General features: G+C 40.6%; 1 protein-coding gene across 2 annotated transcripts in view; it reads left to right on the top strand.

Moving 5' to 3' along the window:
* The window catches only part of rhbdd1 (rhomboid domain containing 1), a 94,204-nt gene that overhangs the window by 42,867 nt on the left and 24,663 nt on the right, over nt 1-26,674 (top strand). For both annotated transcript variants that reach the window (XM_072255088.1, XM_072255089.1), the window contains exons 5-6: nt 635-688; nt 11,653-11,772. In XM_072255088.1, the coding sequence (XP_072111189.1) occupies nt 635-688; nt 11,653-11,772 (174 nt within the window). The remainder of the gene's footprint in view (nt 1-634; nt 689-11,652; nt 11,773-26,674) is intronic.

The raw sequence follows: 26,674 nt of genomic DNA, 5'->3' as shown, positions 1-26,674 counted from the left end.
TTAAAATAGTGATTGTATGTCTTCAGGCTCCTATGCTGCCACCTTGATGGTAGTAAGGACAAGAGGGCATGCCCTGGATGGATGCTGCCTTCTTTAGGCTTTGCATTTTCAGGATGCCCTTGGTGGTGGGAAGGCTAGTGCCCATGATGAAGCTGGTCAAGTTTCTAACTCTCTGCAGCTTTTTCCAGTCCTGTGCATTGGCATCTCCGTACCAGATGGTGATGCAACCAGTCAGAATGATGTTCACGGTACATGAGAGACAATATGTTGCAGAGAAATAAGTTCTGAGGGCTGGCACAGACGATGTACCAGATGACCTCCTATGTTGCAGAAGAAATAGAAAATGCTGGTAAATTACCTGCCTGATTTTTGTTCAAGTTACTGATGTGACTTTTTCTGGCTTGTTTCAATTATTTTAAAAATCATCCAGGAGAGGGTTTTTGTGGTGGTGGGGTGGTGCAACAATGTTTGAAAAGGGATGCAAGGTGAAACTAAAATTAATTACCATGCATAATTAATGTGGCTATGAGACAACACATTGCCCTGAAGGAATAAATATCTTAAGTCTGGGTTGGCAAAAATATTTGGTAACCTCAATCCTCTGTGATAGATTTTTACAATTCTTATTTGGCAGATATTGTTTCGTCAAGCAACTACCCAAGACAACAAACCAGATTCAGTAACCGAGGTTAGTTTGAATTTATTTTCTTAAGCTAATTTCACATTCTGTTCCTTAATTGGGCTAGAGAAACATTGGAAATAATCCTAGAAATTGTTGTGTCATCAATTAAAAGCAGATTTTTGAGGCCAGCAACTATTTCTTTGTTAAAATCACTATAAAATGTCTCAACTTTTCCATTATATCTTCAGCTTGTACCTGAATTATATTGACCTTTACCTCCTCTAGATCTGGTACTGTATTTTCTTTCCAAAATTGTCTTCCTCAAAACTTACTCTCTATCTACATATCACCAAAAATTATAAAATAAGATTAACTTTAATTGTTACATAGAAACACAAAAAACATACAGCATAATACAGGCCCTTTGGCCCACAAAGCTGTGCTGAACATGTCCCTACCTTAGAACTACCTAGCCATTACCCATGGCTCCGTGTACCCATCCAGGAGTCTCTTAAAAGACCCTATCATTTCCGCCTCCACCACTGCTGCCAGCAGCCCATTCCACCCTCTCACCACTCTCTGCGTTTTTATATATATATATATATATATATATATATATATATATATATATATATAAAAAAAAAGACATCTTACCCCTAACATCACCTCTGTACTTCCAAGCACTTAAAACTACGCACTCTCGTGTTAGCCATTTCAGCCCTGGGGAAAAGCCTCTGACTATCCACACGATCAATGCCTCTCATCATCTTGTATACCTCTATCAAGTCACCTCTCATCCTCCATTTCTCCAAGGAGAAAAGGCTGAGTTCACTCAACCTATTCTCATAAGGCATGCTCTCCAATACAGGCAACATCCTTGTAAATCTCCTCTGCACCCTTTCTATGGTTTCCACATCCTTCCTATAGTGAGGCGACCAGATCCCACAATTGATGAAGGCCAAAGCACTGAATGCCGCCTTAACCACAAGTCAACCTGCGTAGCAGCTATGAATGTTCTATGGACTCAGACCCCAAGATCCCTCTGATCCTCCACACTGCCAAGAGTCTCATCATTAATGCTATATTCTGCCATCATATTTGACCTACCAAAATGAACCACTTCACACTTATCTGGGTTGAACTCCATCTGCCACTTCTCAGCCCAGTTTTACATCCTATCAATGTCCCATTGTAACCCCTGACAGCCCTCCACACTATCCACAACACACCAAACCTTTGTGTCATCAGCAAATTTACTAACCCATCCCTCCACTTCCTCATTCAGGTCATTTATAAAAATCAGTAGGGGTCCCAGAACAGATCCCTGAGGCACTCCACTGTTCACCAACCTCCATGCAGAATATGACCCTTCTACAACCACTCTTTGCCTTCTGTGGGCAAGCCAACTTCTGGATCCAATGTCCCCTTGGATCCCATGCCTCCTTACTTTCTCAATAAGTCTTGCTAAAATCCATATACACTACATCTACAGCTCTACCTTCATCAATGTGCTTAGTCACATCCTCAAAAAACTCAATCAGGGTCGTAAGGCACGACCTGCCTTTGACAAAGCCATGCTGACTATTCCTAATCATATTGTGCTTCTCCAAATGTTCATAAATCCTGCCTCTTAGGATCTTCTCCATCAACTTACCAACCACTGAAGTAAGACTCACTGACCTATAATTTCCTGGGCTATCCCTACTCCCTTTCTTGAATAAGGGACAACATCCGCAACCCTCCAATCCTCTGGAACCTCTCCCATCCTTATTGATGATGCAAAGATCATTGCCAGAGGCTCAGCAATCTCCTCCCTCGCTTCCCACAGTAGCCTGGGGTACATCCTGTCTGGTCCCAGTGACTTACCCAACTTGATGCTTTGCAAAAGCTCCAGCACATCCTTTTTTTTTTTTTTTTAATATCTACATTCTCAAGCTTTTCAGTCCACTGCAAGTCATCTCTACAATCGCCAAGATCCTTTTCCGTAGTGTATACTGAAGCAAAGTATTCATTAAGTACCTCTGCTATTTCCTCCGGTTCCATACACACTTTTCCATTGTCACACTTGCTTAGCCTATTCTCTTACATCTTATCCTCTTGCTCTTCACATAATTGTAGAATGCCTTCGGGTTTTCCTTAATCCTGTCTGCCAAGGCCTTCTCATGGCCCCTTCTGGCTCTCCTAATTTCATTCCTAAACTCCTTCCTGCTAGCCATATAATCTTCTAGATCAGGGGTCGGCAACCTTTTTGCCTCTGTGGGCTGGATCGCATATTAATGAGCGGACAGTGGGCCAGATAAATGCCATAAAGAAACTTGAAATATGGGAATTGTCCATTTAAATACATCTAGTTATGTTTTGCCTCAAATTAATGAATAACACATGCTAGAAAATAACTTGTGCTTAACCAAGGATGCCAATTAGAAATCAAAGAACTCAATTTAGTCTTTCTGTCCCACTATTGCTGGTGCCCCATCAGTTGTGATGCCAATTTTCAACAAGGCTTCAAAAATGTCTGCTCCAGTAGCTGTGTTCTTCATAGGAATTAATTGAATAAACTCTTCAAAAATTTGAAAAGTTGAGGTCACTCCTCGCACAAACACTTCAAGTTGAGCAGCGTCTCTCAAGTCTGTACTCTCATCAAGCGCAATCGGGAAAAACGAATGCAATTCGTTGCAGGCATCCCTTAAACAACTTTTAACATCTGCTGACATTTCTTCAACTCACTGTGTGATTGTTCTTGCTGACAGGCTGATAGATGCAAATAAAGATTTCTTTTCAGGACAAACAATATCCACCACTGCCAGTAAACATTCTTTGACATGCTCTCCATCTGTAAAAGGCTTCATCTTTTCTGCAATATGTTTTGAGACTTCATAGCTGGCATGGGTATTTCCTTCATTTTCACTGCTTTTTTGGCACTCAGCGTCTACCTTCCTGCGTTTTGCATTCATTGCCATTGGAATTTTTTTCTTTATTTTTATTTCGAAACGCGAGTTATTCAATAAGTATCGTATCACATGTAAATGTCTGGATATTTAGCGTGGATTTCTTGTTAAAACACAGTGACGCTGTTTCTGTTTACAAATTTGAACGATCCCATCTGAAAACCTGCGCGTGCACAGAGTATCTGATTCATATTAACAGGGTAGTCTGCCTTCCCATCATTCGTATCTACCAGCGTTTGGTTTGGAACAAAACAGAACCTGGGGCCAGTGTAACAAGACGCCATGCATGTCCATCAGTGTGGTCGTGTGAAACACTCAGAATAAGGAAAAATCGCTCGCGGGCCGCATAAACGTATTATCTCAATATTTGCTCACGGGCCAGATCCAGCCCAGGGCCGAAGGTTGCCTACCCCTGTTCTGGATTCATATCGTTACCTAGTTTTTTGAACCTTTCATAAGCTTTTTTTTTTTTTTTTTTTTTCTTGACTAGATTTACAACAGCCCTTGTGCACCACGGATCTTGTACCCTACCATTCTTTCCATGTCTTATTGGAACATACCTACTCAGAACCCCACGCAAATATCCCCTGAACATTTGCCACATTTCTTCAGTATATTTCCCTGAGAACATCTGTTTCCAATTTATGCTTCCAAGCTACTGCCTGATAGCTTCATAGTTCCCCTTACTCCAATTAAATGTTTCCCTAACTTGTCTGTTCCTATCCCTCTCCAATGCTATAGTAAAGGAGATAGAATTGCAATCACTAACTCGAAAATGCTCTCCTACTAAGAGACCTGACACCTGACCAGGTTCATTTCCCAATACCAGATCAAGTACAGCCTCTCCTCTTGTAGGCTTATCTACATATTGTGTCAAGAAACCTTGCTGAACACACCTAACAAACTCCACCCCATCTGAACCCCTTGCTCTAGGGAGATGCCAATCAATATTTGGGAAATTTAAAATCTCCCACCACAACAACCCTGTTATTATTACTGCTTTCCAGAATCTGTCTCCCTATCAGCTCCTCGATGTCCCTGTTACTATTGGGTGGTCTATATTTTTAAAAAAAAAAACACCCAGTAGAGTTATTGACACCTTCCTATTCCTAACTTCCACCCACAGAGACTCCGTAGTCTATGACTTCCTGCTTTTCTGCAGCCATGACGCTATCTCTGATCAACAATGCCATGCTCCCACCTCTTTTGCCTCCTTCCCTATCCTTTCTGAAACATCTAAAGCCTGGCATTTGAAGTAGCCATTCCTGCCCCTGCACCATCCAAGTCTCTGTAATGGCCACAACATCATAGTTCCAAGTGCTGATCCACGCTCTACGTTCATCCGCTTTATTCATGATACTCCTCGCATTAAAATAGACACATCTCAAACCATCAGTCTTAGTGTGACCCTTCTCTATCACCTGCCTATCCTCCCTTTCGCACTGTCTCCAAACTTTCTCTATTTGTGAGCCAACCTCCCTTTCCTCTGCCACTTCAGTTTGGTTCCCACCCCCCAGCATTTCTAGTTTAAACTCTCCCCAATAGCCTTAGTAAACTTTCCCACCAGGACATTGGTCCCCCTCGGATTCAAGTGCAACCCGTCCTTTTTGTACAGATCATACCTGCCCCAGAAAAGGTCCTAATGATCCAGAAATCCGAATCCCTGCCCCCTGCTCCAATGCCTCAGCCATTATTTTATCCTTCACCTCATTCTATTCCTGTACTCACTGTCACGTGGCACAGGCAGTAATCCCGAGATTACTACCTTTGAGGTCTTGCTTCTCAACTTCTTTCCTAACTCCCTGTAGTCTTTTTTCAGGACCTCCTCCCTTTTTCTACCTATGTCATTGGTACCAATATGTACCACGACCTCTGGCTGTTCTCCTTCCCACTTCAAGATATCGTAGACACGATCAGAAACATCCTGGACCCTGGCACCTGGGAGGTAAACTACCATCCTCGTTTCTTTCATGTGTCCACAGAATCATCTATCTAATCCTCTAACTATAGAGTCCCCTATCACTGCTGCTATCCTCTTTCTTTCCCTCCCCTTCTGAGCCACAGGGCCAGACTCTGTGCCAGAGGCACGACCACTGTTGCTTCCCCCAGGTTATGTGAATATATCAAAACATACAGTGAAATGTATTGCTTGCATCAGTGAGCAGCACAGTCCAAGGATGTGCTGGAGTAAGTGTCTCCATGCTTCTGGCACTAACATAGTAAGCATGCCCACAACTTACTAACTCTAACCTGTTAGTTTTTGGAATGTGGAAGGACACTGGAGCACATGGTCATGGGGAGAATGTACAGACTCGTTTCAGACAGCACTGGAGTTGAACCTGAGGCACTGGTGCTGTAAAAGCGTTACGGCATTGTGCTACCTATATCATCAACCAGCACTTTATCAGTCTTTATTTGTGTATAGTTTTTCAATTCTATTTATTTTCCTTTTGCTAATGACTTAACTTTTTTTAAATAATGCCAAGCTTTTGACAATTTCAAAAATCTTCCAGTCTTCACCACTGGACTTTTTCCTTCATTTTTTGCTATGTAATTTCTTATTGCAGAATACCCATTAAACCGATCACTCATAAATTCAGTGTTATCTAGAATCCTATCTGATCCTCCCATTCTTGTCTTGCAAAAGCCAACAAATTACATAAAACTTGTACCATGAATTCTTTAAATACTGAATGGAAAGTTTCCGAAGCTCTCAATGCCCCTAAAGGACACGAGAAGTTCTAAACTAACTGAATGGGACGTTGGTAACCTGCCCAGATAAACCTGCTCCCTGAAAGGCCAGACATGGTTTACGAGTCATTAAATTCAGTTTGTCAATGTTGTTTTAGTCATTTGCAAGATAATGATCAGATGTTTATGAATTTAAATTTTACCTTCTGTTTGCTTATAGTCTCTGACCTAGAGATTACCTTCAGCATCTTCCTTAATTCCTTGGCGGAATAGTCTTACTAACCAAAAATTGGATTTTGCATTTTGTATCAAGACAGATGACTATAGTCCTTCAATTAAACTACAGCTTAACTTAACCCTTACCTGTTTCTACATGTCAAACTCCAGTTGTTGCCTCCCAACTCTCACTACCCCATCTGGCTCCATCTGCACATTAACTCCCTCCTCATCTAGTTTAACCTGTCGCCTACAAGTACCTCCCTTACTAACCCTCCACCTTTTTAAACTAGTGAAGTTCTCCTTTTACATTCTCAGTCTGGATGCAGGGTTTCCTATCCCCTTGTAGATGTTGCCTGACATGCTGAGTTTCTCCAGCAATTTGTTTTAACATCCTTGTAAACTTCTTCTGCACTCCCTGCAGAGTCTCCACATCCTTCCTGTGTTGTGGAGACCGGAAATACACACAGTACTCTAAATGTGGACGAACCCAAATTTTGTACAGTTGCAACACAACACCCAAATTTTTCTATTCAATACCAAGACCAATGAAGTCAAGCGTGCCATAAGCCTTATTTACCACCATATTCATGTGTCACTTTCAGGGAGCTTTGAACTAGCATCCCCCAGCTCCCTCTGTTCATCAATTTATCAATCATCCAGTAAGAGTTAGATCAACAGTGATTGTGTTTTGAGTGTCTGGTGATGAAACTCCTGCCTGCAAAGCAACTTGGATCTGCTCCAGGTTGCCAACCAGAGCAACAGGTTCACAGTCGATGCCACTTCATTGTCTCTTCGCCCAATCCTGGAACATTTGGAAAGCAAAGGAGCATACATCAGGATGTTCTTTATTGACTACAGCTCAGCATTCAATACAATAATCCTCTCAAAACTAATCAATAACCTTCAAGACCTTGGCCTTAATACCTCCTTGTGCAATTGGTTGTTCGATTTCCTTATTTGCAGACCCCCAGTCAGTTTGGATTGGCAACAACATCTCCACAATATCCATAATCACAGGTGAACCACAGGACTGTGTGCTTAATGCCCTGCTCTACTTGCTTTATATCTATGACTGTGTGAATAAGTACAGCTCCAACACCATATTTGAGTTTGCTGATGACACCACTGTGTGGGCCATATCAAAGTGGTGATGAATTGGCATACAGGAGGAAGACTGAAAATTTGGTTGAGTGGTGTCATAACAACAGCCCCTCACTGAATGTCAGCAAGACCAAGGAACTGATTATTGACTTCAGGAGGAGGCAACCAGAGCTCCGTAGGCCCATCCTCGTTGGAGGATCAGAGGGGGAAGAGTGTCAGCAACTTTAAATTCCTCGATGTTATCGTTTTGGGGGCCTGTCCTGGGCCCAGCACATAAGTGCAATTATGAAGAAAGCACGTTAGTGCCTCTACTTCCTTTGGAATTTGTGAAGTGGAGGAGAGTAGCATCTGTCATCGGGAACCCCTACCACCCAGGTCAGGCCCTCTGTTGAGACTATAAAGCACTGGTGAGTCCTCACTTGGAGTATTGTGAGCAGTTTTGAGCCCTTTAATTTAGAAAGGATGTGCTGAAACTGGAGAGAATTCAAAGGAGGTTCATGAAAATGATTCCAGAATTGAATGGTTTGTCATAGGAAGAGCATTTAATGGAAAAAAGTACAGAACAGAAGCTTGAGGATTCTCACCACCAGGTTGATGGACAGTCATTATTCCTCAACCATCAAACTCCTGAACCAAAGGGGATAAATTCACTTGCCCCGTCATTAAAATATTCCTACAACCTATGGACTTACTTTCAAGGACCCTTCATCTCATGTTCTCAATGCTTATTGCTTGCTTGCTTGCTTATTTATTTATTTATTTATTTATTAGTATTTCTTTCTTTTTGTATTTGCAGTTTGTTGCCCATTCCACACTGAACTCACAAGGTTGTGTGGTCTTTCATTGATATTATTATTATTCTATTATGGGTTTATTGAAAATGCCCACAAGAAAACAAACCTCATGGTTGTATATGGTGACATGGCTGTACTCTGATAATAAATTTACTCTGAATTTTGAACTTTTGGGGTCTTGCTACTTATTACATTGATATTGCATTTGACCTCCCAAAATACATCACCTCACACTTGTCTGGATTAAGTTCCATCATTTCAATTTTTTGTCCGAAGTTCCAACAGCTCTATTCTGTATTATCTTTTAACAGCTTTCCTGGCTATCCTAAACTCTGCCAATTTTCAGGTTATCTGCATATATGTATTCAAGCCACATACATTTTCATCCAAATTATTGATGTATTACAAACAGAGGGCTCACACTGATAATTATGGAACAGGACAGGTCACGCACCTCCAGTCAGAAAAATACCCCTCTACCACTACCTCTGACTTTGTTCAAACCAATTTCTAGAACCAGTTTTCCAACTCACTATGTGACTTAGTCTTTTGGACCATCCTGCTATGAATGTTTTACTGAAGTCCTTGTAGACAATATCCACTGCCCTACCCTCAGCAATCATCTCCATTGCTTCCTCAAAAAAAACCTCAATTAAGTTTGTAAGACATTGTCTTTCTTGCAGAGAGCCATATAGACTCTACCTAATAAGAAAATACTTCCCAAGTCACGAAGTAAATTCTGTCCCTGAGTGTCTTCTCAAATAGTTGCCCTATTACTGATATAATAGTCTTGGCATATAATGTACTAGTTTGTCTCTGTTGTCCTTCCTAAACAAAAGAACTACACTGGATATTCTCCAGTCTTCTGGCACTTACCCATGGACGGTACAAAGATCTTTGTCTTGGCCCCATCATTTCCTCCCTTGCTTCCCTCCGTATTCTGCGATAGATCCCAAAAGGATCTGGGGACTTATCCACCTTACTGTTTGTTTTTTAAAACACCCGACACCCCCTTCTTAACATCAGCATGTCATAGAGCAGGGGGTTGTGAATCTATGGCATGCATGCCCGTGATAGCATATGCAAAAATTTTGTTGGCACACAGAATATCGTTCTGCCCCTCAATTCTTTAAAATAAAAAGATTCTTTTAAATAAAAAAGATACCTTATGGTTATCTTTACTGGCAAATGAGGCAGTGAATGATTTTTTTTTTTTACTACTCGAGAGCAGTGAGGTGTTTTCACAGGCAATGTTTCGCGTCAGCGTGGTGCCAACTGGACCGTTGCAAGAACGTGATGTTGGATGATGTTTTGAAATCCTCACAGATCTGGTGTACACATCAGTATTTGGATAGTAAATGGTCAGAATAATAGTGTTTAGAAATGATGTTATTTTTCAATTCTCCTTTTAAAAGATTAATATTAATAATTTTTGAACAGGTTTTCAAAAATGCTTCATTTATTTCAATCTGTGTTTATACTTTTTAACAGTAAAACAATGAATATATGAATTAGCAACAAGACTCACTTTTTTCAAAAAAAGTCCATTATTGTTACTAATTCATCATTGATAATCTCTGCTCAAAATTACGATGTCACATGAGAGAATTTTCAGAGATTATTGCCAATTTGGGCGCACACTCTGAAAAAGATTTGCCACCCTTGCCCTCGAGTATCAATGCACCCTCCCTAATCCTTCCAGTACCTATGGCCTTCTCATTGGTGAATACCAATGCAAAGTACTTGTTAGGACCTTGCCAATTTCCTCTTGCTCCATGCATAAATTCCCTCCTTTGCCCTTGAGTGGACACACCCTTTCCTCAGCTGCCATCTTGCTCCTAATGTATATATAAATTGTCTCCTTAGTCCTACCTGCCATTTTCATTTTATGTCCTTTTTAGCCCTCCTAATTTCTTGTTTAATTTTTTTTCCCTGCTCTCTTTATATTCTTCAAGGGGGCCTTGCTGATTTCAACTTTAAGAATCTTGCACATGTTTTTTCTTCTTCTTCCCTTTTTTGGCTAAACCTTCAATCTGCTTTGCTGTGCAAGTTTCCATGTATTTCATCCTTGTAGCAGCATGCTGGTCCTGAACTCTAATCAACTGGGGTTTAAAAGACACTCAGATATCTGATGTGGCGTTACCCTCCAATCTACTTTCTCAAATTCCTGCCTAACATATATTTACAATTAGCCTTACTCCATTTTAGAACTTTCAACCGAGAACCAGTCTTGTCTTATCCATAACTATCGTAAAACTTACGGTACTATGGCCACTGCTACCAATGTGCTCCCCTTCTAAAACTTCTATCACCTGGCTAGGCTTATTCCCCAATGTAAAATCTAGTACAGCTTCATCTGTACTCAGACTATCTACTTGTTGCTTCAAGAAACAACCCCCTCCTCCCCACTGATGTATCTAATCCCCTGGTGCTTAGAGTCCCGGACAATACTGGGGAAGTCAAATTGCCCTCTACAAGTAACCTTGTTGTTTTTACATTTTCTATAACATGCTTACATATCTTTTTGTAGTTCTCACTGGTATCATCATAGCAATTTCATGTTTCTTATTTTTGAGTTCTACCCATATGGCCTCATTGGATGAGGCTCTGAGATCTCCTCTTTGTGCATCCATGATATTCTCTCTCATAGGTTATGAAACTCCCCCATCTCTTTCACATCCATCTCTGTCACATCTGAAGTTTATATCTTAGAGCTGCCAGTTTTGCCCTTCTCTCAAACGAGTTTCTCTAAAGGCAATGATATTGTAGTTCTATGTACTAACCAGGTTCTAAGCTCATCTGCCTCAACTGTTACGATCACATTAAAATTAATAATCTTTCGGACATCATTTCTACCTGTTTTAGCTATTAGACTTGTGTGGTTTAACAATTATCTTCTGCCTGATAACTTTACTATTGATCTAGATCCCACACTCTGGCTGTGCTGGTTTAAGCCTTCCCAAGTGGCGCCAGCTAGATATTTTTATTTCAGATTCACAGCATCTGTACCATCCTGACATGAGGACATGGTCTTCCATCATTAAAGATTGTAGATCCTGGAACTCCCTATCCAGTAACGTTGTTCAAGAAGGTGGCTCATCACCTCAAAATCAAGTAGGGAGGGATACTGAATGCTGTCTTTGTTAACTACCTTTGCATCCTTGAAAACAAACAAATAAATGCTGTATTGCTGGAGATGGAATCTTTTAGTTTACTCACTGTACTTATTTTCCCTGTATCAGTGTGTTTAATTATAAGTTGTCTTTGTACACTGTAGGTAACTCTGGGTATAGTTCTTCCAGAAATGATGCATCATATGACACAACAGGCTTCACAGGAGGAATGACTGAAGAGGAACAATTGGATGCAGCGATTTGGGCAAGTCTAAATAATCACGGTATGCTTTGGTTGCTTTACTTAGCTTTTCATATCATGCAGACACTTGTGCTGTAATTTGTATATGCATTCAGTGTGAAAATATCATAAATTGAGATCAAACCCCAGTCATATAAATTGGTGAACACATTGGGGTTTGTTACCTCATCTCAAAGTTGTACAGCATGCAAACAAGCTCTTCAACCACACTTATCCATACCAACCACGTTGTCTACCAGACCTACTACTTTTTCCCTGCATTGGCTCATATTTCTGTAAAGAACCTTTCGTATCCATGTACTCGTCGAAGTGTTTTCTAAGTATTATAATTGTATATACCTCTATCTCTGTGGCATCTTGTACTATATACCCACCACCTACTATGTGGGGAGAAAAAAAGAATTGCTGCTTGGATCCCTTTTAAATTAACCCCCCTGACTTTAAAATTATGCTATCTAGTTGTAGACTTTCCTGTTCTGGGAAGAAGACTGTGACCGTTCACCTGATTTGGTCCCTGATTGAAACAGAACATACACAGGGACGGGCTCTTTGGTCCTTGATGTCTGTGCCAAATTAAACTAAATCTCTTATCAACACTCAGTGGCCACGTTATTAGGTAACTCATATACTTAATAAAATGGCCACCAAATGTATGTTTGCAGTCTTCTGCTACTGTAGCCCATCCACTTCAAGATTTAATGTGTTGTGCGTTCAAAGATGCTCTTCTGCCCACCATTGTTGTAACGCATGGTTATTTGGGTTACTGTCAACTTGAACCAGTTTGGCTATTGTTGTCTTGCCTCTCTAGGTGTTAACACCCACAAAACTGCTGCTCACTGGATTTGTTTTTGTTTTTCTCACCATTCTCTGTAAACGCTAGAAACTTGTACGTGAAAATCCCAGTTTCTGAGATATTCAAATGACCTTGTCTGGCACCAACAATCATTCCGCGGTCAGAGTCAATTAGATCATATTTCTTCCGCTTTCTGATGTTTGGTCTGAACAACTGAATCTCTTGATCATGTCTGCATGCCTTTATGCATTGAGTTACTGCTACCTGATTGACGGATTAGATATTTGCCGTACTGAGCAGGTGTACCTAATAAAGTGGCCATTGAGTGTATAATCCCTCAATTTTTTGCATATGCATCTGTATATTTAAACATCTCTGAAATGCTGCAATTGTATCTGCTTCCACCACTGCTCTTGGCAGCCCATTCCAGGCACCTACAGTTCTGTGTATATGGCCTGCATATCTCTTCTAAACATTCCCCTCTAACCTTAAATGCATACCCCATATTTGACAGTTTTACCCTGGGGGAAAAAGATTCTGGCTGTCTACTCTATCTATGCTGCTCATAATTTTATATATTTCCATCAGATCTCCTCTCAGCCAATGTTCCAGAGAGAACAGCTCTAAGTATTGTCAAACCTCTCCTTATACTCATTCCCTCTAATCTAGACAGCATCCTCTTCTGCACCAGAGCATCCACATCCTTCCAGTAATGGAGCACCCAGAACTGCATGCAATGTTCCAAATATAGCCTAACCAAAGATTTTATAGCTGCAACATGACTTTCTTACTCTTATACTCGGCTTCAAGGCCGTCTGAGCGGACAAAGATATTACACTGATCGGTAAGAAGAAGGGAGGAGGGATTGCAGTGTTTGTGAATGAAAAGGTGGTGTAATCCCGGATATGTCACTGTAAAGGAACACTTTATGTAGTCCAGACATCAAACTTTTAGCCGTTGCGATACAACCATATTATTTGTCTCAACCGCCTTTTAGTTGCTGTTTACATTCAACCGTGGGCTGACAAAAATGCAGCGTTCTTTCGACCATTGCTAGAATACAAACTCAATATCCCAATGCTTTTGCGGCTGTTACTGGGGATTTTAATCATGTTTCTCTCGAGGCAACATTATCAACTATTTATCAGTATGTCAGCTGCCCTGCACGGGACAATAGAACTCTGGACCTTCTGTGTGCGAATGTAAAGGACACATACAGTGCCGCTGCCTTTCCCCCCCACTTGGCAGCTCTGATCACAGCCTGGACCTGCTAACACCCAGTACCTGCCTCTTGTCCAGCGGCAGCCTGTGTCAACAGGGATTGTGAGGAGATGGACTCAGGATGTTAATGAAGCATTGCAGGAATGCTTTGAGAGGGTGGTCTGGGATGTGTTATGTGAGCCACACAGGAAGGACATTAATAAAATGACTGATTGTACCACAGACTAAGTCAAATTCTGTGAGAACACCATCTTGCCAGCCAGGACAGTACACTCCTTCCCCAACAGCAAGCCCTGGATCACCAGTGACTTGAAAGAACTTTTGAATATGAAGAAGAAAGCCTTCAGGTCTGGAGGTAGACAAGTACTGAAGCGAGTACGGAGTGAACTGAGGGGAAAGCTGAGGAAGTGCAAAGAATCCCACAAGAGGAAGCTGGAGTACAAGTTCCAGCAGAATAGCATAAGAGACATGTGGTCGGGCATGAAGCAGATCACTGGCTTCAAGGTTAAGGAAAGGAAGATCAAGGGCTGCCTGGATAGGGCCAATGAATTGAACTTTGAACAGGTTCAGCATGGGACCTCCTGCTGTCCACTCCCCCGCTGCCCAAACCACACACCCTCCCTGCCCCTGAAGCCTTCTCCCTCCCTTCCCTCTGGTGAGCGCTTGTGTTCCAACCCACCCCCGCCGGCGCAACTTTGAGTATCCTGCCTCCTTGGGGACGACCACCCTCCCCCGCCTGATTGTAACTGCAGGTCAGGTTAAGAGACAGCTGGAGAGACTACATCAAGGCAAGGCTGCTGGCCCGGATGGTGTCAGCCCCAGGGTACTGAAGGCCTGTGCGAGCCGGCTGTCTGGTATATTGCAGCACCTTTACAATCTGAGTCTGTCAGGAAAAGATACTGGGGCTATGGAAGACTTCCTGCCTGGTTGCTATATCAAAGAAGTCAACTCCATCTGAACTTCATGACTACAGACCAATTGCCCACACATCTCATGAGCTGAAGGTGCTGGAGAGCCTGGTCCTGACTTACCTCGGATCGCAGGTGGGATCTTTGTTGGACCCTCTGCAGTTTGCCTACGGACCTCATGTGGGAGTGGATCATGCTGTCATCTACCTGTTGCAGAGAGCTCTCTCCCACCTGGATGATGCTGGTGGCATTGTGAGAATCGCATTTTTCACCCTCTTCAGCAGGGACTCTGAACCTGTGGGTCCACGGACCTCTCTCATAATGGTTGGGGTCCATGCATAAAAGAGGTTGGGAATGCCTGCTCTTCAGTCGTTTTTATGGAAGCAATGTGAATGAGGCTGTTGTGCATTCTAGTTCAGTAGCTGTGATTGACCAGTATGTTTCTAGTTATACTTTTAAATGTCACTTAAATGTAATGTTGGGCTAACACAATAGAACCTTTGGCACGGTCTCAAGTATCCTGGCCAATAGCCACAGTACTTGGTATTTTTAAAATAACTGGTCATTATGACATTACTGTTTGTGGAATCTTCCTGTCCTCCAAATGGTTATTGTGATTCTTAAGCGGCAACAATCATTACCTTTAAAAGTACTTCAGAAGTACTACATTGCCTGCATAACACTGAGATGTCCTGTAGGGATGATGCAAGTGTTATAGAAATGCACATGATTTTTAGAAATTTTATCGTATAGTCAAAGCAGTGTTTAAAAAAAAAAACTGAATCTTATTGTGAATACTTGTTTTGTACTAATTTATAATGCTTTAATAATATACATAAAACCTTGTCTGAGAGAAACAATACATTTATATAATTGTAATCATTGGATGCTTCTACACTGAATTAAGACATGATAGCTCAGTTAATTTGTGTTTATAAGGTTTCAGAGATTTTGTTCATGTTGGTTTAAATGTTTCAATGTATAGACAGGAAGGTGATTTAAACAAAAAAAGTCATTAACATTGCAGACTGCAGACATTTATGACAGCATGTTGTTTCTTTATAAACCACAGAAAAATTATGGGTTTTCATATATTTTATTGAATTGTCTTAACTATTTAAATGCCGGATATTTGTACCATAAATGGAGCATGTGTTTCACACTTTTTTAAGCCTCCCATCACTGAACAAATCCAACCTAATCATCACATGTTAAACGTACAGCTCTGGACAGTACCTCCTATTTTCTTTGCTCGGTTTTCTGTTGTAATTGCTCTTACCATAGCATTTGCAGTATTTTCTACTGCCACCACTCTCATATCCTTTTTGAGGAAGATTCAGTTATTTCAGAATTATGTCTCTGAAGTTGCATATGAATAAGATCTTTTTAATGCTTTAAATTCAACTATGTTCATCTTTGTCACCTACCAGAGTCTTCCCTGTCCATCTGCACTCACCTCCGCAACCTGTCACTACCTGGCTGTCGTCCTCCTAGTCCACCAAAAACCTTAGACTCCTTTCAAGTTCAAGTGTATTGTCATCTGACTGTACATATATACAACCAAACAAAACAACGTTCCTCAGGACCACGTTGCACCTACAATACTTGCATCACATACAGCACAAAAAACAAAATATTCCCACAAATAAGTTACAATTCAAAATGCATGTGAAGTGCACAGCACAGGTAAACAGTAATCAGAATCAGGTTTATTATCAATGCAATACATAAGCTAGCAGAGAGAAAAATAAATAAAGTAAAAATAATAAATAAGTAAATCAATTATGTATATTGAATAGATTAATGTACAAAAACAGAAATACTGTATATTTTTTTTAAAAAGTGAGGTAGTGTCCATTTAGGAATCGGATGGGGGAAGGAAAGGAGCTGTTCCTGAATCACTGAATGTGTGCCTTCAGGCTTCTGTACCTCCTACCTGGCAGTAACAGTGAGAAAAGGGCATGCCTTGGGTGCTGGAGGTCCTTAATAATGGATGCTGCCTTTCGGAGACACCACTCCCTAAAGATGTCCTGGGTACTTTGTAGGCTAGTGCCCAAGATGGAGCTGACTAGATTTACAACCTAGCAGTTTGCTATCCTAGTGATGAGTCCTCGGTGGTGGTATTGTATTCATTAGTCTCAATAGTCTATTAACCCCCTCCCCCCTCTTCTTTCTGTGCCTCTCCTTTCTGAGTCCTGCTACAGAGTTTGAAACATCAACAATTTCTTTCCTCTGCACGACCAACTCAGTTCCTCTAGCACGTTGTTAATTGCTTCGGTTTCCAGCATCTGCAGTCACTTGTGTCTCTTCTTTATTACCTTACTTTTGATTTTAACTGCACTTTGTATACTCTTTATGGTTTAGCATTTTTATAGTTGACTTATAATGTTAACTTTGCGACACATGAATATTGCAACTCAAATTAATAATTCTAAATAATTTGGAGAAATTATTTTTTAAATGTGACAAGTACAGATGGCTATGGATTTAAATAGTGTACTGTGACTTGCATTTTTTTTCCATAAAATTTGGGGGCACCAAGAGTTTTTTGAAAAATTCCCATCTGCATTAGTGAACGCCAATTGATCGATGTGTTCAGTAACTCATTTTACTGGTGAAATCCCTCTAAATACCCTTCCTTTTTCCATTTGTGAATGTATTTATCAACTTACCTAGAAGAAAATCTTTATCTCTATTTTCAGAGTAGAATAGCTGCAGTTTTTTAATTATTAAAGACAATGCAGCTTAGTTTTTCCTCTAGGGAATTTGTTTCTGATATCTTTCAGGCTGAAGAGCTGCAGCATAGAAAACAAAATATTTGTGTTCCTACGTATTTGGATAGAAGAAGCACCAAATGATTGCTGTTTTCCACATGCATAAATATTAACGTTTCCAGGAGAGAAACCCCAAAGTACTGGTCAACTCCGGATGTTTCAATTTTAATAATTCTAGACCTCCATGGTGTTTTTTTTCAATTTAAGACTCTAAAAACAGTCCTTGTAAAATGCTGATTGGAGGGAAGGGCTGGCAGGAAAATGAGAAAGGATATTTGCATTTGAAGAAATACCTACTATAATGTAGGAGTGGAGTTCGAAACATAGGCTTGAATAAATCTCTGTTGGATGGGCAATTGTGAGAAGCAAATCTGAGAAAGGAACAAATTTAGACAAGTTTACTGGACGTGAAACAGTTTAGCAGCTCAAACTCTGAATTCTTGTTTATCTCTTGAGTGAAGGAAACCTTGCAAAGGAATTGTATTAAATATTCCACTGCTGCTTAATTTTAAGGTGATTGGAGAAAGGTATAGGGAGGATGTCAGAGGTAAGTTTCTTTACAAAAAGATTGGCGGGTGCTTGGAATGTCTTGCTTGGGGTAGAGGCAGATACATCTAAGAAAGTCTTAGATTGCTGACACTGAACATTTTTCCTGATGTGGAAACTTAGCTCACTTGCAGGCTTTGGACATGTAGTTTCTTAAGTGAACTGTAAGTATATTTCAGCAGAAAAGTGCTCAGGGTTTTCTTTTGAGCATACTTCCAGAAATACATTTTTTAAAAAAATCAAATCGAAAGTTTTGTGATCTATGTCCTTGTTAAGAACTCTGTTCCAGACTAACCTGATTATTGTTGATTCATGTATGAGCAACTCGTTAGGCCACACAGATCAAGGTTAGCTGCATTATGAAGATTATGGTTCTTAAGCAATTACATCTTTCCTTCATTACTACCACAACATTCCAAAGGCATTTCAGAGCTCCATTGGTGTGGGCCTAGCATTTGCTTATAGTTCAGACCAGGCCCATCTTCTGTAATCGTTTAGAGCTGTAGGGTATTTATGCTAATCTGCCAACCAATCTCTTTCTAATTTAAATTGAACTAAAATTTCTCATTTTCAAATGTTGGGATTTAGTCCCTGTTCCAAATGATTTTTAATAGTCTAATCTATTTAATTTCTAAACGGATTTCCATCATGTCTCCAGGAAGAGTGTTTGTGGGAACATTACTTTGTAGCCATTTTCCTGCAGCTCAAGTTTCATTGAAACAGGACACGGGGTCTTCAGCTCCTTCATATAAAGAACATACTCCAATCATAATAATAGTTCATTGGATCTTTAGTCTGCTGAGTCTTTCTCTGTATGGGCTAGTGTTTTCCATTGATTCTAGAGTCCTTCTTGCATCTGTTGCTATGTCAGCATGTGCTTTCCTATTTCCTTTGTCATGTGTTATCTCTTCTCAGCTGATCACCATTCTGTGTTCTTCATTTGTCCTCATTATAACATCAAAATGGACTTGTTCTTGCCTAGGCAGCTTTTGTGACTGAACCAAGTCACCAAAGAGATGCTGAAGTTAGATCAATACAACAGATCTTTTTGGGAGAGTCTAGTTCTCCTCTCCCTATACATTATTTTATACTTTCTTAAGGACAAAGATGACAGTAAATGATTAACTACAGTTCCAATGGCTATAATTACCACCTTCTACATGTTAAATATAGACAAGTAACTTTGTAAAAGAGTTGCATATTTACAATGGTAGCTAATCCCAACCAGCAGAACTACTTTGACTATTCAAATGTTAGTGGCTCATCCAAAAACCCCTGACCAGAAACTCCAGACACCAAAATATGCCTCTTTCTTTTCAGTGAGGGATGGCTCCTTAAGTATACAACTAGCCAGAATGTTTAGTCACCAAACAGAACTGAACTGTACATTAAGTGGTAGAGATGTGCCTTTATCAATGCATTAATACAGGAGGTGGCCACTTCATGCCTTTTCTCATTTCCTGAAATTTTAACTGACCTCCAATTAATATGAGCATCCATTTATTGTCTCTTCCTTCATAGTTTCAGTGGTACAGGATCAGAGTGTCCCATAGTCTCAATATAGCAGTTGAAGTTAAATTATAAACTGATTTTCTCATTTTAATTAATACCTGCTATCCTTAATTTCATAACTCCAGCATAATCTCCAACACCAGCAACAAAAGAATTCCCAATGTATATTCTTTTTCCAGAACATTTTCTATATCTAATCTATAAGGATCAATCCTCAACCCAGCCTTGATATATGATTATCAGAATATTAGTTATGATATGCCCACCACTTTAGCAATGTATTTCTGTGCAACTTATTTTGATCAGTTTGATCTTGTTTCTGCTTATAATAGAATTGAACACTAATGTCGATATCCTATTAAGTGGGAATTGGTGAGATCCCTATTTCATAGTAGTTTTGATTCAAATACAATAACGCCAAGTCTTGTTGTGCAGAACACTGTTGATCATTGGCTCACGTTTCTGCATCTGCATCTTGGCTTATAGCAACAGCAGCATCTTCATTTTCTACAAGGAGAGGTCGTTCTGTGCTTTAGATTAGCTGAGTTTGCAAATTACAGAACAGATCTTGGTGTTTTGCCATCTTGTGTTATTTGTGGCTCTTCCATCTGACTACATCAAACTATAACTGCTTCACAAGCTAGTCAGGGCATTTTGTCTAGGATACAAAATGCTAAGTCATAGCATCAAAGGAAAGCTAATTTAGGAAATGGTTTGAGCAGTCAGATTTTGTTTTTGAAAAATAATGGCAAGTTTAAAATGCTTACACTGTGACTTGCGTGCAGAATTGTCTAAGATCTTGGGAGAGGAAGAGATAATCTCATGAATCATGTGTCACTGCAGATCTCTGCATTATTTGTATTACTCTCCTCCACAAATCCAGCAACTTGCAAATTTGTCTCCAAAAAGTTTTCAAGAAATTGCTGCATGTTTTTCCTAAATTTGAATTAAGTTCTGTTAAGCCTCCTGTTTGATAGTGCACAGAGCCTGCTTAATGATGAGAATTTTGTTTCTACCATACTACTCTTCCTCTGTGGACGAGTAGTGAAACTGTTAATGTGTGCCATCTAATACCTACCTAAATAAAAAATTGTAAAATATTTTTACTCTTTATCCTCTTCATCTGGTTTTCCTTTCCCTCCTTTTCCTGCACACAATTTGACTCCAATTTGCCTTTCTCAGCTCATTGTCTGTTAAGTTAAATCTTTGAGAGGGCCAATGCTCTCTTCATTCTCTGCCTTTTCGATCCACTCAGTTATCAACATGCAGAAAAGTGGTGGCACAAAATTATGAGCTAAAGGTAAGGAAGAAAATCAAATTTCTTGAAGCTTATGGGGAAGTTAATTGCAAGTTTCAAGTTTTGCAGAGCTGGAGGTGGAGCGGTATAAATCACTTAATTGTATCAACATATGCTGCTATCTTTGTCGCTCATTAATCAGTCTGTTATTCTTATCTCTGTGCAGGGGGGAGAATCCTAATGAATGGGGCAGGATGTGCAATGCTGGATTCAAACAAAATCTGACATTGTATTCTGACATTGCTATCAATAATTGCAGTGCTGCTGATGCCACAGATATTTTCTGGCTGCGGTAAGGGTCATGGCAGTAGGAAAGACCTACTTAAATCAAATCTTTCTGCTGGTTGCTTTGCTTTCTATAGTAATAGTGACTACAGGAGATTACACATTAGGAACTGTCAGTGCAAATTGCATAAAGAAACAGCCTTAAATACTGGCGAGATAGAAAGGCTTCCTACCTACCAGCAACTCAGCTTGTTCCAGTTTTCTTTGAAGTAGCTGTTAATCAACATTAACAACATTGCAGTTATTTAATTATGCATTCATCATTTAAAATGAACTGTTGATGTTACTGCTGGGCAAGTTTTGATTCAATTGGTTTAAGAGCCTGCCAGCAGGAATAAAGGAGCCAAGTTTTTGGGAGTGTAAATGCTGCACTCTCCCATGAACTAAGTGCCGAGTAGGAAATTGGCTTTTCAGACTCAGAATCAAGTTTATTACAGACATCCCACCTCTCCCAGAAGTTCTGGGAGTCTCCCACATATTAATAGTGGCTCCCTGATTCCCGCAAATAATATACAATATCCCGGAAATCAATTTTTTTGAGAGAGAGCAAGTGAGAGCGTGAGAGAGAGTGAGCGCGCAAGAGAGCGAGCGTGAGAGCACGCTAGAGAGAGCCAGCACGAGAATGACGAGAGAGAGCGAGAGAGAGAGCACGCTAGAGAAAGAGCGAGCACAAGAGTGACCACGAGAGAGAGAGAGAGCGCAAGAGTGACCACGAGAGAGAGAGAGAGAGCGCGTGCCAAAAAAGTGTTCCAAAAAAAGAAAATATAAAACGTACGTCACCCCAGACTACACTAAAGTGTACCCCTGCCTAATAGGGATCAAAAATAATGAGTGTTGCTCGCTGCACTGTTTGCAACAGTGACTTCTATTTCCCATGGTGGGTTAAGACTGTGTAAAAGACATGCTGAGGTGAGTTTAACAGGTGCCATTCGTTCATTAGTATAGCTAACGTTATTTAAACTAGCTGGCCGGCTGCTAAGGAGCTACTCTATTGCAGGCATTCCACCTCTCCTGCAAGTTCCAGGAGTCTCCCGCAAATTGACGGTGCTACCTCCCTGAAATGAGTTTTTGCAGGGTGGGATGTCTGTTATTATTACTGACATATGTTGTAAAATTTGTTTTGTGGCAGCATTACAGTGCAAAGCATAAATTTATTTTGAGATTTATAATAATTCTTATCAAAGTACATATGTCACCATATATGTGGAGGAGAGGAGAAGATGGAGGCGCGACGCAGCTTGCAGCGGCCACTCCAGTGGTGATGTCTGTTATTTGTCAAGTAGGGCGCCGTGCACAATCCCGATTTGATGGAGATGGACGCGAGAGCACGGAGGAACATCTGGTGAAACTTCTGAAATGCCTGCTTCACTGTTGCTCCTACTGTGTGGTCCGGAATCTCTGAAGGCCCAAGTCCTCGGCTTTGCTTGTTGCTCGGCAGCCGGGGCGGGGTCAAAGCGCTCAGCAGAGGATGGTGCTCGGAGAAGCTGTGTCGGAGGGGCTGGTCAGAGGCTCGAAGTTTTCAGATGGACTCAGAGTCCGCTGCGGTTGGCTGCTTCCAATGGTGCTGCATCAGCAAGTTTGCGGCACTTGGAGGTTCATGGCAGGGAGAGTTTCTCCTTTCTACCGCCTGCATGAGATAATGAGGCTATCGGGACTTTGAATCTTTTTTTTTACCATGGTCTGCTCTTTATCAAATTATGATATTGCTTTGCACTGTTGTAACTATGTTATAATTATGTGGTTTTGTAAGTTTTAGTCTTGGTTTGTCCTCTTTTTTTTCTTGTGATATCATTCTGGAGGAATATTGTATCATTTTTTTAATGCATGCATGTCTAAATGACAATAAACAAGGACTGAGTGTCCTCATAATCTTAAAAAAAAAATACAACCCTGCTACTCATTTTCTTGCAGGCATTCACAGTAGAACAAATAAATACAATAGTTTCAATGGAAAACTGCACACAAAGACTGATACTCAACCAAAATGCAATAGACAAACTGTGCATATACATGAATATTAATAATAAATAATATTCAGAACATGAGTTGTAGAGTCCTTGAAAGTGAGTCCATTGGTTGTGGAATCAGTTCAGTGTTGAGTGAAGTTATCCACACTGGTTCAGGAGCCTGATGGTCAAAGGAACCTGGTGGTGTGGGACTTGTGGTTCCTGTACCTCCTTCCTTATGACAGCAGGGAGAAGAGAGCATGGCCTGGATGGTGGGGTTCCTTGATGTTAGATGCTGCTTTCTGGTGACAACGCTCCTTGTAGATACGCTCATTGGTGAGATGGCTTTACCTGTGATGGACTGAACTTTTTCCACCACTTTTTGTGGTCTTTTCTGTTCCATTTATAAGTCATAGAAGTAATCAAATGGTGCAAAAGGTGTTCATGGACTTCCTTTTCACTGCTTCCTCATTGCTTTGTTCTACTGCAATTCTTAATGGTTTTCTGCAGTACAGGGGTGGGAGATGTAGCTGTGCCTTTCTATAGACAATTTTTTTTCAGATATCAAGTAGCAATTTTCATCTTAGAAGATTGGCCTTATGAGTTCTCACTGGCATTAAAAGTTCACTTCATTTGTCACATGTACTTTGAGACATACAGTGAAATGTGTCATTAGCGTCAAATCAAATCAGTGAGAATTGTGTTGTGCATGCCCGCAAATGTCACCACATTTCCAGCACCAACGTAGCATACCCACAACTCATCAACCCTAAGCATACATTTTTGGAATATGAGAGGAAACTGGAGCAGCCAGAGGAAACCCATATGGTTGTGGAGAGAACATATAAATTCCTTACAGGTAGCAGTGGGAATTGAAGCCTGATTTTACAGCTGGCATTGCAAAGCGTGCTAGCCACTACACTACTGTGCTGCCCCAAGTACAAGGAGTAAAATACAGTTTTGGGGACATTTCAATAAATTCCTTTCTTACATAAGCAAGTGTCCTATCTACTGCCTGTCAATCATTGTATAAGTATGGCGTACACAAAAACAAATTCATTATGTACTAAAACTCAGATTCTCCACAGCAATTTTACATCTTAGTTTTCACAGAAATGCTGTGAATTAGTTAGTTGTTCTTCATGTCTGACTCACCAAAATACTTCAGTAAAGCTAGACTTGACAAAAGGAGTGAGATCTTGTAAAATTTAGCCCTAAAACAGCCTTTTGTTTTATGATTTAACACACCACAAAAATAAACTTTCTGTCTGTGCGATACTTTAACTAATTCAGATAAATGTGCCTAATTGCCCTTTTGTGCTGTCTTAATGTTGCTGCTTTTCTATATATTTTTCTCTATTGACTCCCTCTCTACTTCTGTGCTGTATTTTTCTTTAAACATAGTTAGGAAATATTTTCAGCTTGGAAACTTTCCAGTCAACCTAATTGGTGGATTCAGATATTTACACTCAATGCAGTCTTTCACATGTCCCCTTCAACCCTATTACTTTATACTTTATTGTCGCCAAACAATTGATACTAGAATGTACAATCATCACAGCGATATTTGATTCTGCACTTCCTGCTCCCTGGAGTACAAATCGATAGTAAATATTAAAAATTTAAATTATAAATCATAAATAGAAAATGGAAAGTAAGGTAGTGCAAAAAAAAAACCGAGAGGCAGGTCTGGATATTTGGAGGGTACGGCCCAGATCCAGGTCAGGATCCGTTCAGCAGTCTTATCACAGTTGGAAAGAAGCTGTTCCCAAATCTGGCCGTACAAGTCTTCAAGCTCCTGAGCCTTCTCCCAGAGGGAAGAGGGACGGAAAGTGTGTTGGCTGGGTGGGTCGTGTCATTGATTATCCTAGCAGCACTGCTCCAACAGTGTGCGGTGTAAAGTGAGTCCATGGACAGAAGATTGGTTTGTGTGATGTGCTGGGCTGTGTTCACGATCCTCTGCAGCTTCTTCCGGTCTTGGACAGGACAACTTCCATACCAGGTTGTAATGCACCCTCGAAGAATGCTTTCTACAGTGCATCTGTAAAAATTAGGGTTTTAGGGGACAGGCCAAATTTCCTTAGCTTCCTCAGGAAGTAAAGGCGCTGGTGGGCCTTCTTGGTAGTGGGCTCTGCTTGGTTGGACCAAGTCAGGTCATTTGTGATATTGACCCCAAGGAACTTAAAGCTTTTGACCTGTTCCACTTGCGCACCACAGATGTAAATGGGGTTGTGTGGTCCGCTACTCCTTCTGAAGTCAACAACCAATTCCTTCGTCTTGCTGACGTTGAGGGATAGGTTATTGTCTTGACACCATGCCACCATATTCCTCTTTTCTCCCTCACCCTCTTATTGAATGTGTCTGGTGTTTACGTTAGCTCCTCTGGTATCTTTCACATTCTAACCATCATAAAGAAGTTTGTGTTGTTCCCTAGCTGTGTTAGTAATACGTCCGTAATAATATCATGACTGAGGTTACATATATTTGTACTCTTGTGTCGACTGTACTCTTTCCATAGATGCTGCCTGACCAGCTGAGTTCCTCCAGCATTTTATGTGTCTTGTTCAGATTTCCAGCATCTACAGATTTTCCCTTTGTCCCTGAGAATTTTGACAGAAACATTGCCTTTCTTAAATGGTACCTTACAGGAAACTTGTTGATTTGCAACCAGCAGACGTTATAGAGTATTTAGTGTATTGACTACTTGAAGTCTCAACATAATTAGCACCTATGCAGAGATCTTGGGCTTCCCCACTAAGAAGAACCAGAAGTGGTTTGATGAGAATGACTAAGAGATCCACGAGCTAATTAAAATCATACACCAGCCGTTCATGGACTGGAAGTTTCACCAGGGTAAATAAACAGCTTCATTGACACCCGAAGACTGAGGCCCAGTAGAAAATCCATCATTTTAGAGATGCCATAATCATGATCTTCAAGAAAGCTAATGGGCGATAGGATTACGATTTGCCTTTGTCTGGTTTTTAGTTTGCTCTGCAGAAGTGGCTTATTGCCTGAATAATCATTTATACTGACACAAAGATCCATGTCAGAATGCTGACAAATATAACTCTCATTATCTCTGGAAATAATGAAGGCAAACATCAACAATGAAATTTATCACCAATGAACAGCCTTTGATACCTGAGGGGGTGGGGTACGTGTTCAAAGGTCGAGACCAAAATCCCTTCAAACCTTACAATTTATCCTGAAGAGTAAGCCTCTTTCTCCTATAAGCTTCAGAGAGCTGGCAGGGTTGTGAACTAATTTCAGTCTTCTCCAAGACAAACTTCCCAGCATTAAGTCTCAATTACTTGGGCAGACCATGTCAACCAGAGGCATGACACGGCACAATTCCTGATCCAGCATTGTACTGCAAGGGTTGTCTCAACAATGGATAAATGGAAAAGCAACGATGTCATAACCTCTCAGAATAACTTTCTTACTGACTTGAGAAATCGGTGACCAATTCAAAAGGTCAAGGAGTATCTACAGTATCATCGGGAGCTCTGAATCTCTCCAACAGAAGTAGGTGGAATAACAGTGGAAACAGCATGGGGAATGAATCCTTTCTCATCTTGCTCCTCCACTTACACTTCCATTTGCACTTAATGCTGAATCTACAGCTCCTCTCACGTTGGT

This window comes from Mobula birostris, chromosome 4, assembly GCF_030028105.1.
Source record: "Mobula birostris isolate sMobBir1 chromosome 4, sMobBir1.hap1, whole genome shotgun sequence".
Lineage (NCBI taxonomy): Eukaryota > Metazoa > Chordata > Chondrichthyes > Myliobatiformes > Myliobatidae > Mobula > Mobula birostris.
The sequence above is the reverse complement of the archived record's forward strand: the minus strand, read 5'-3'. Positions and strand labels throughout refer to the sequence as shown.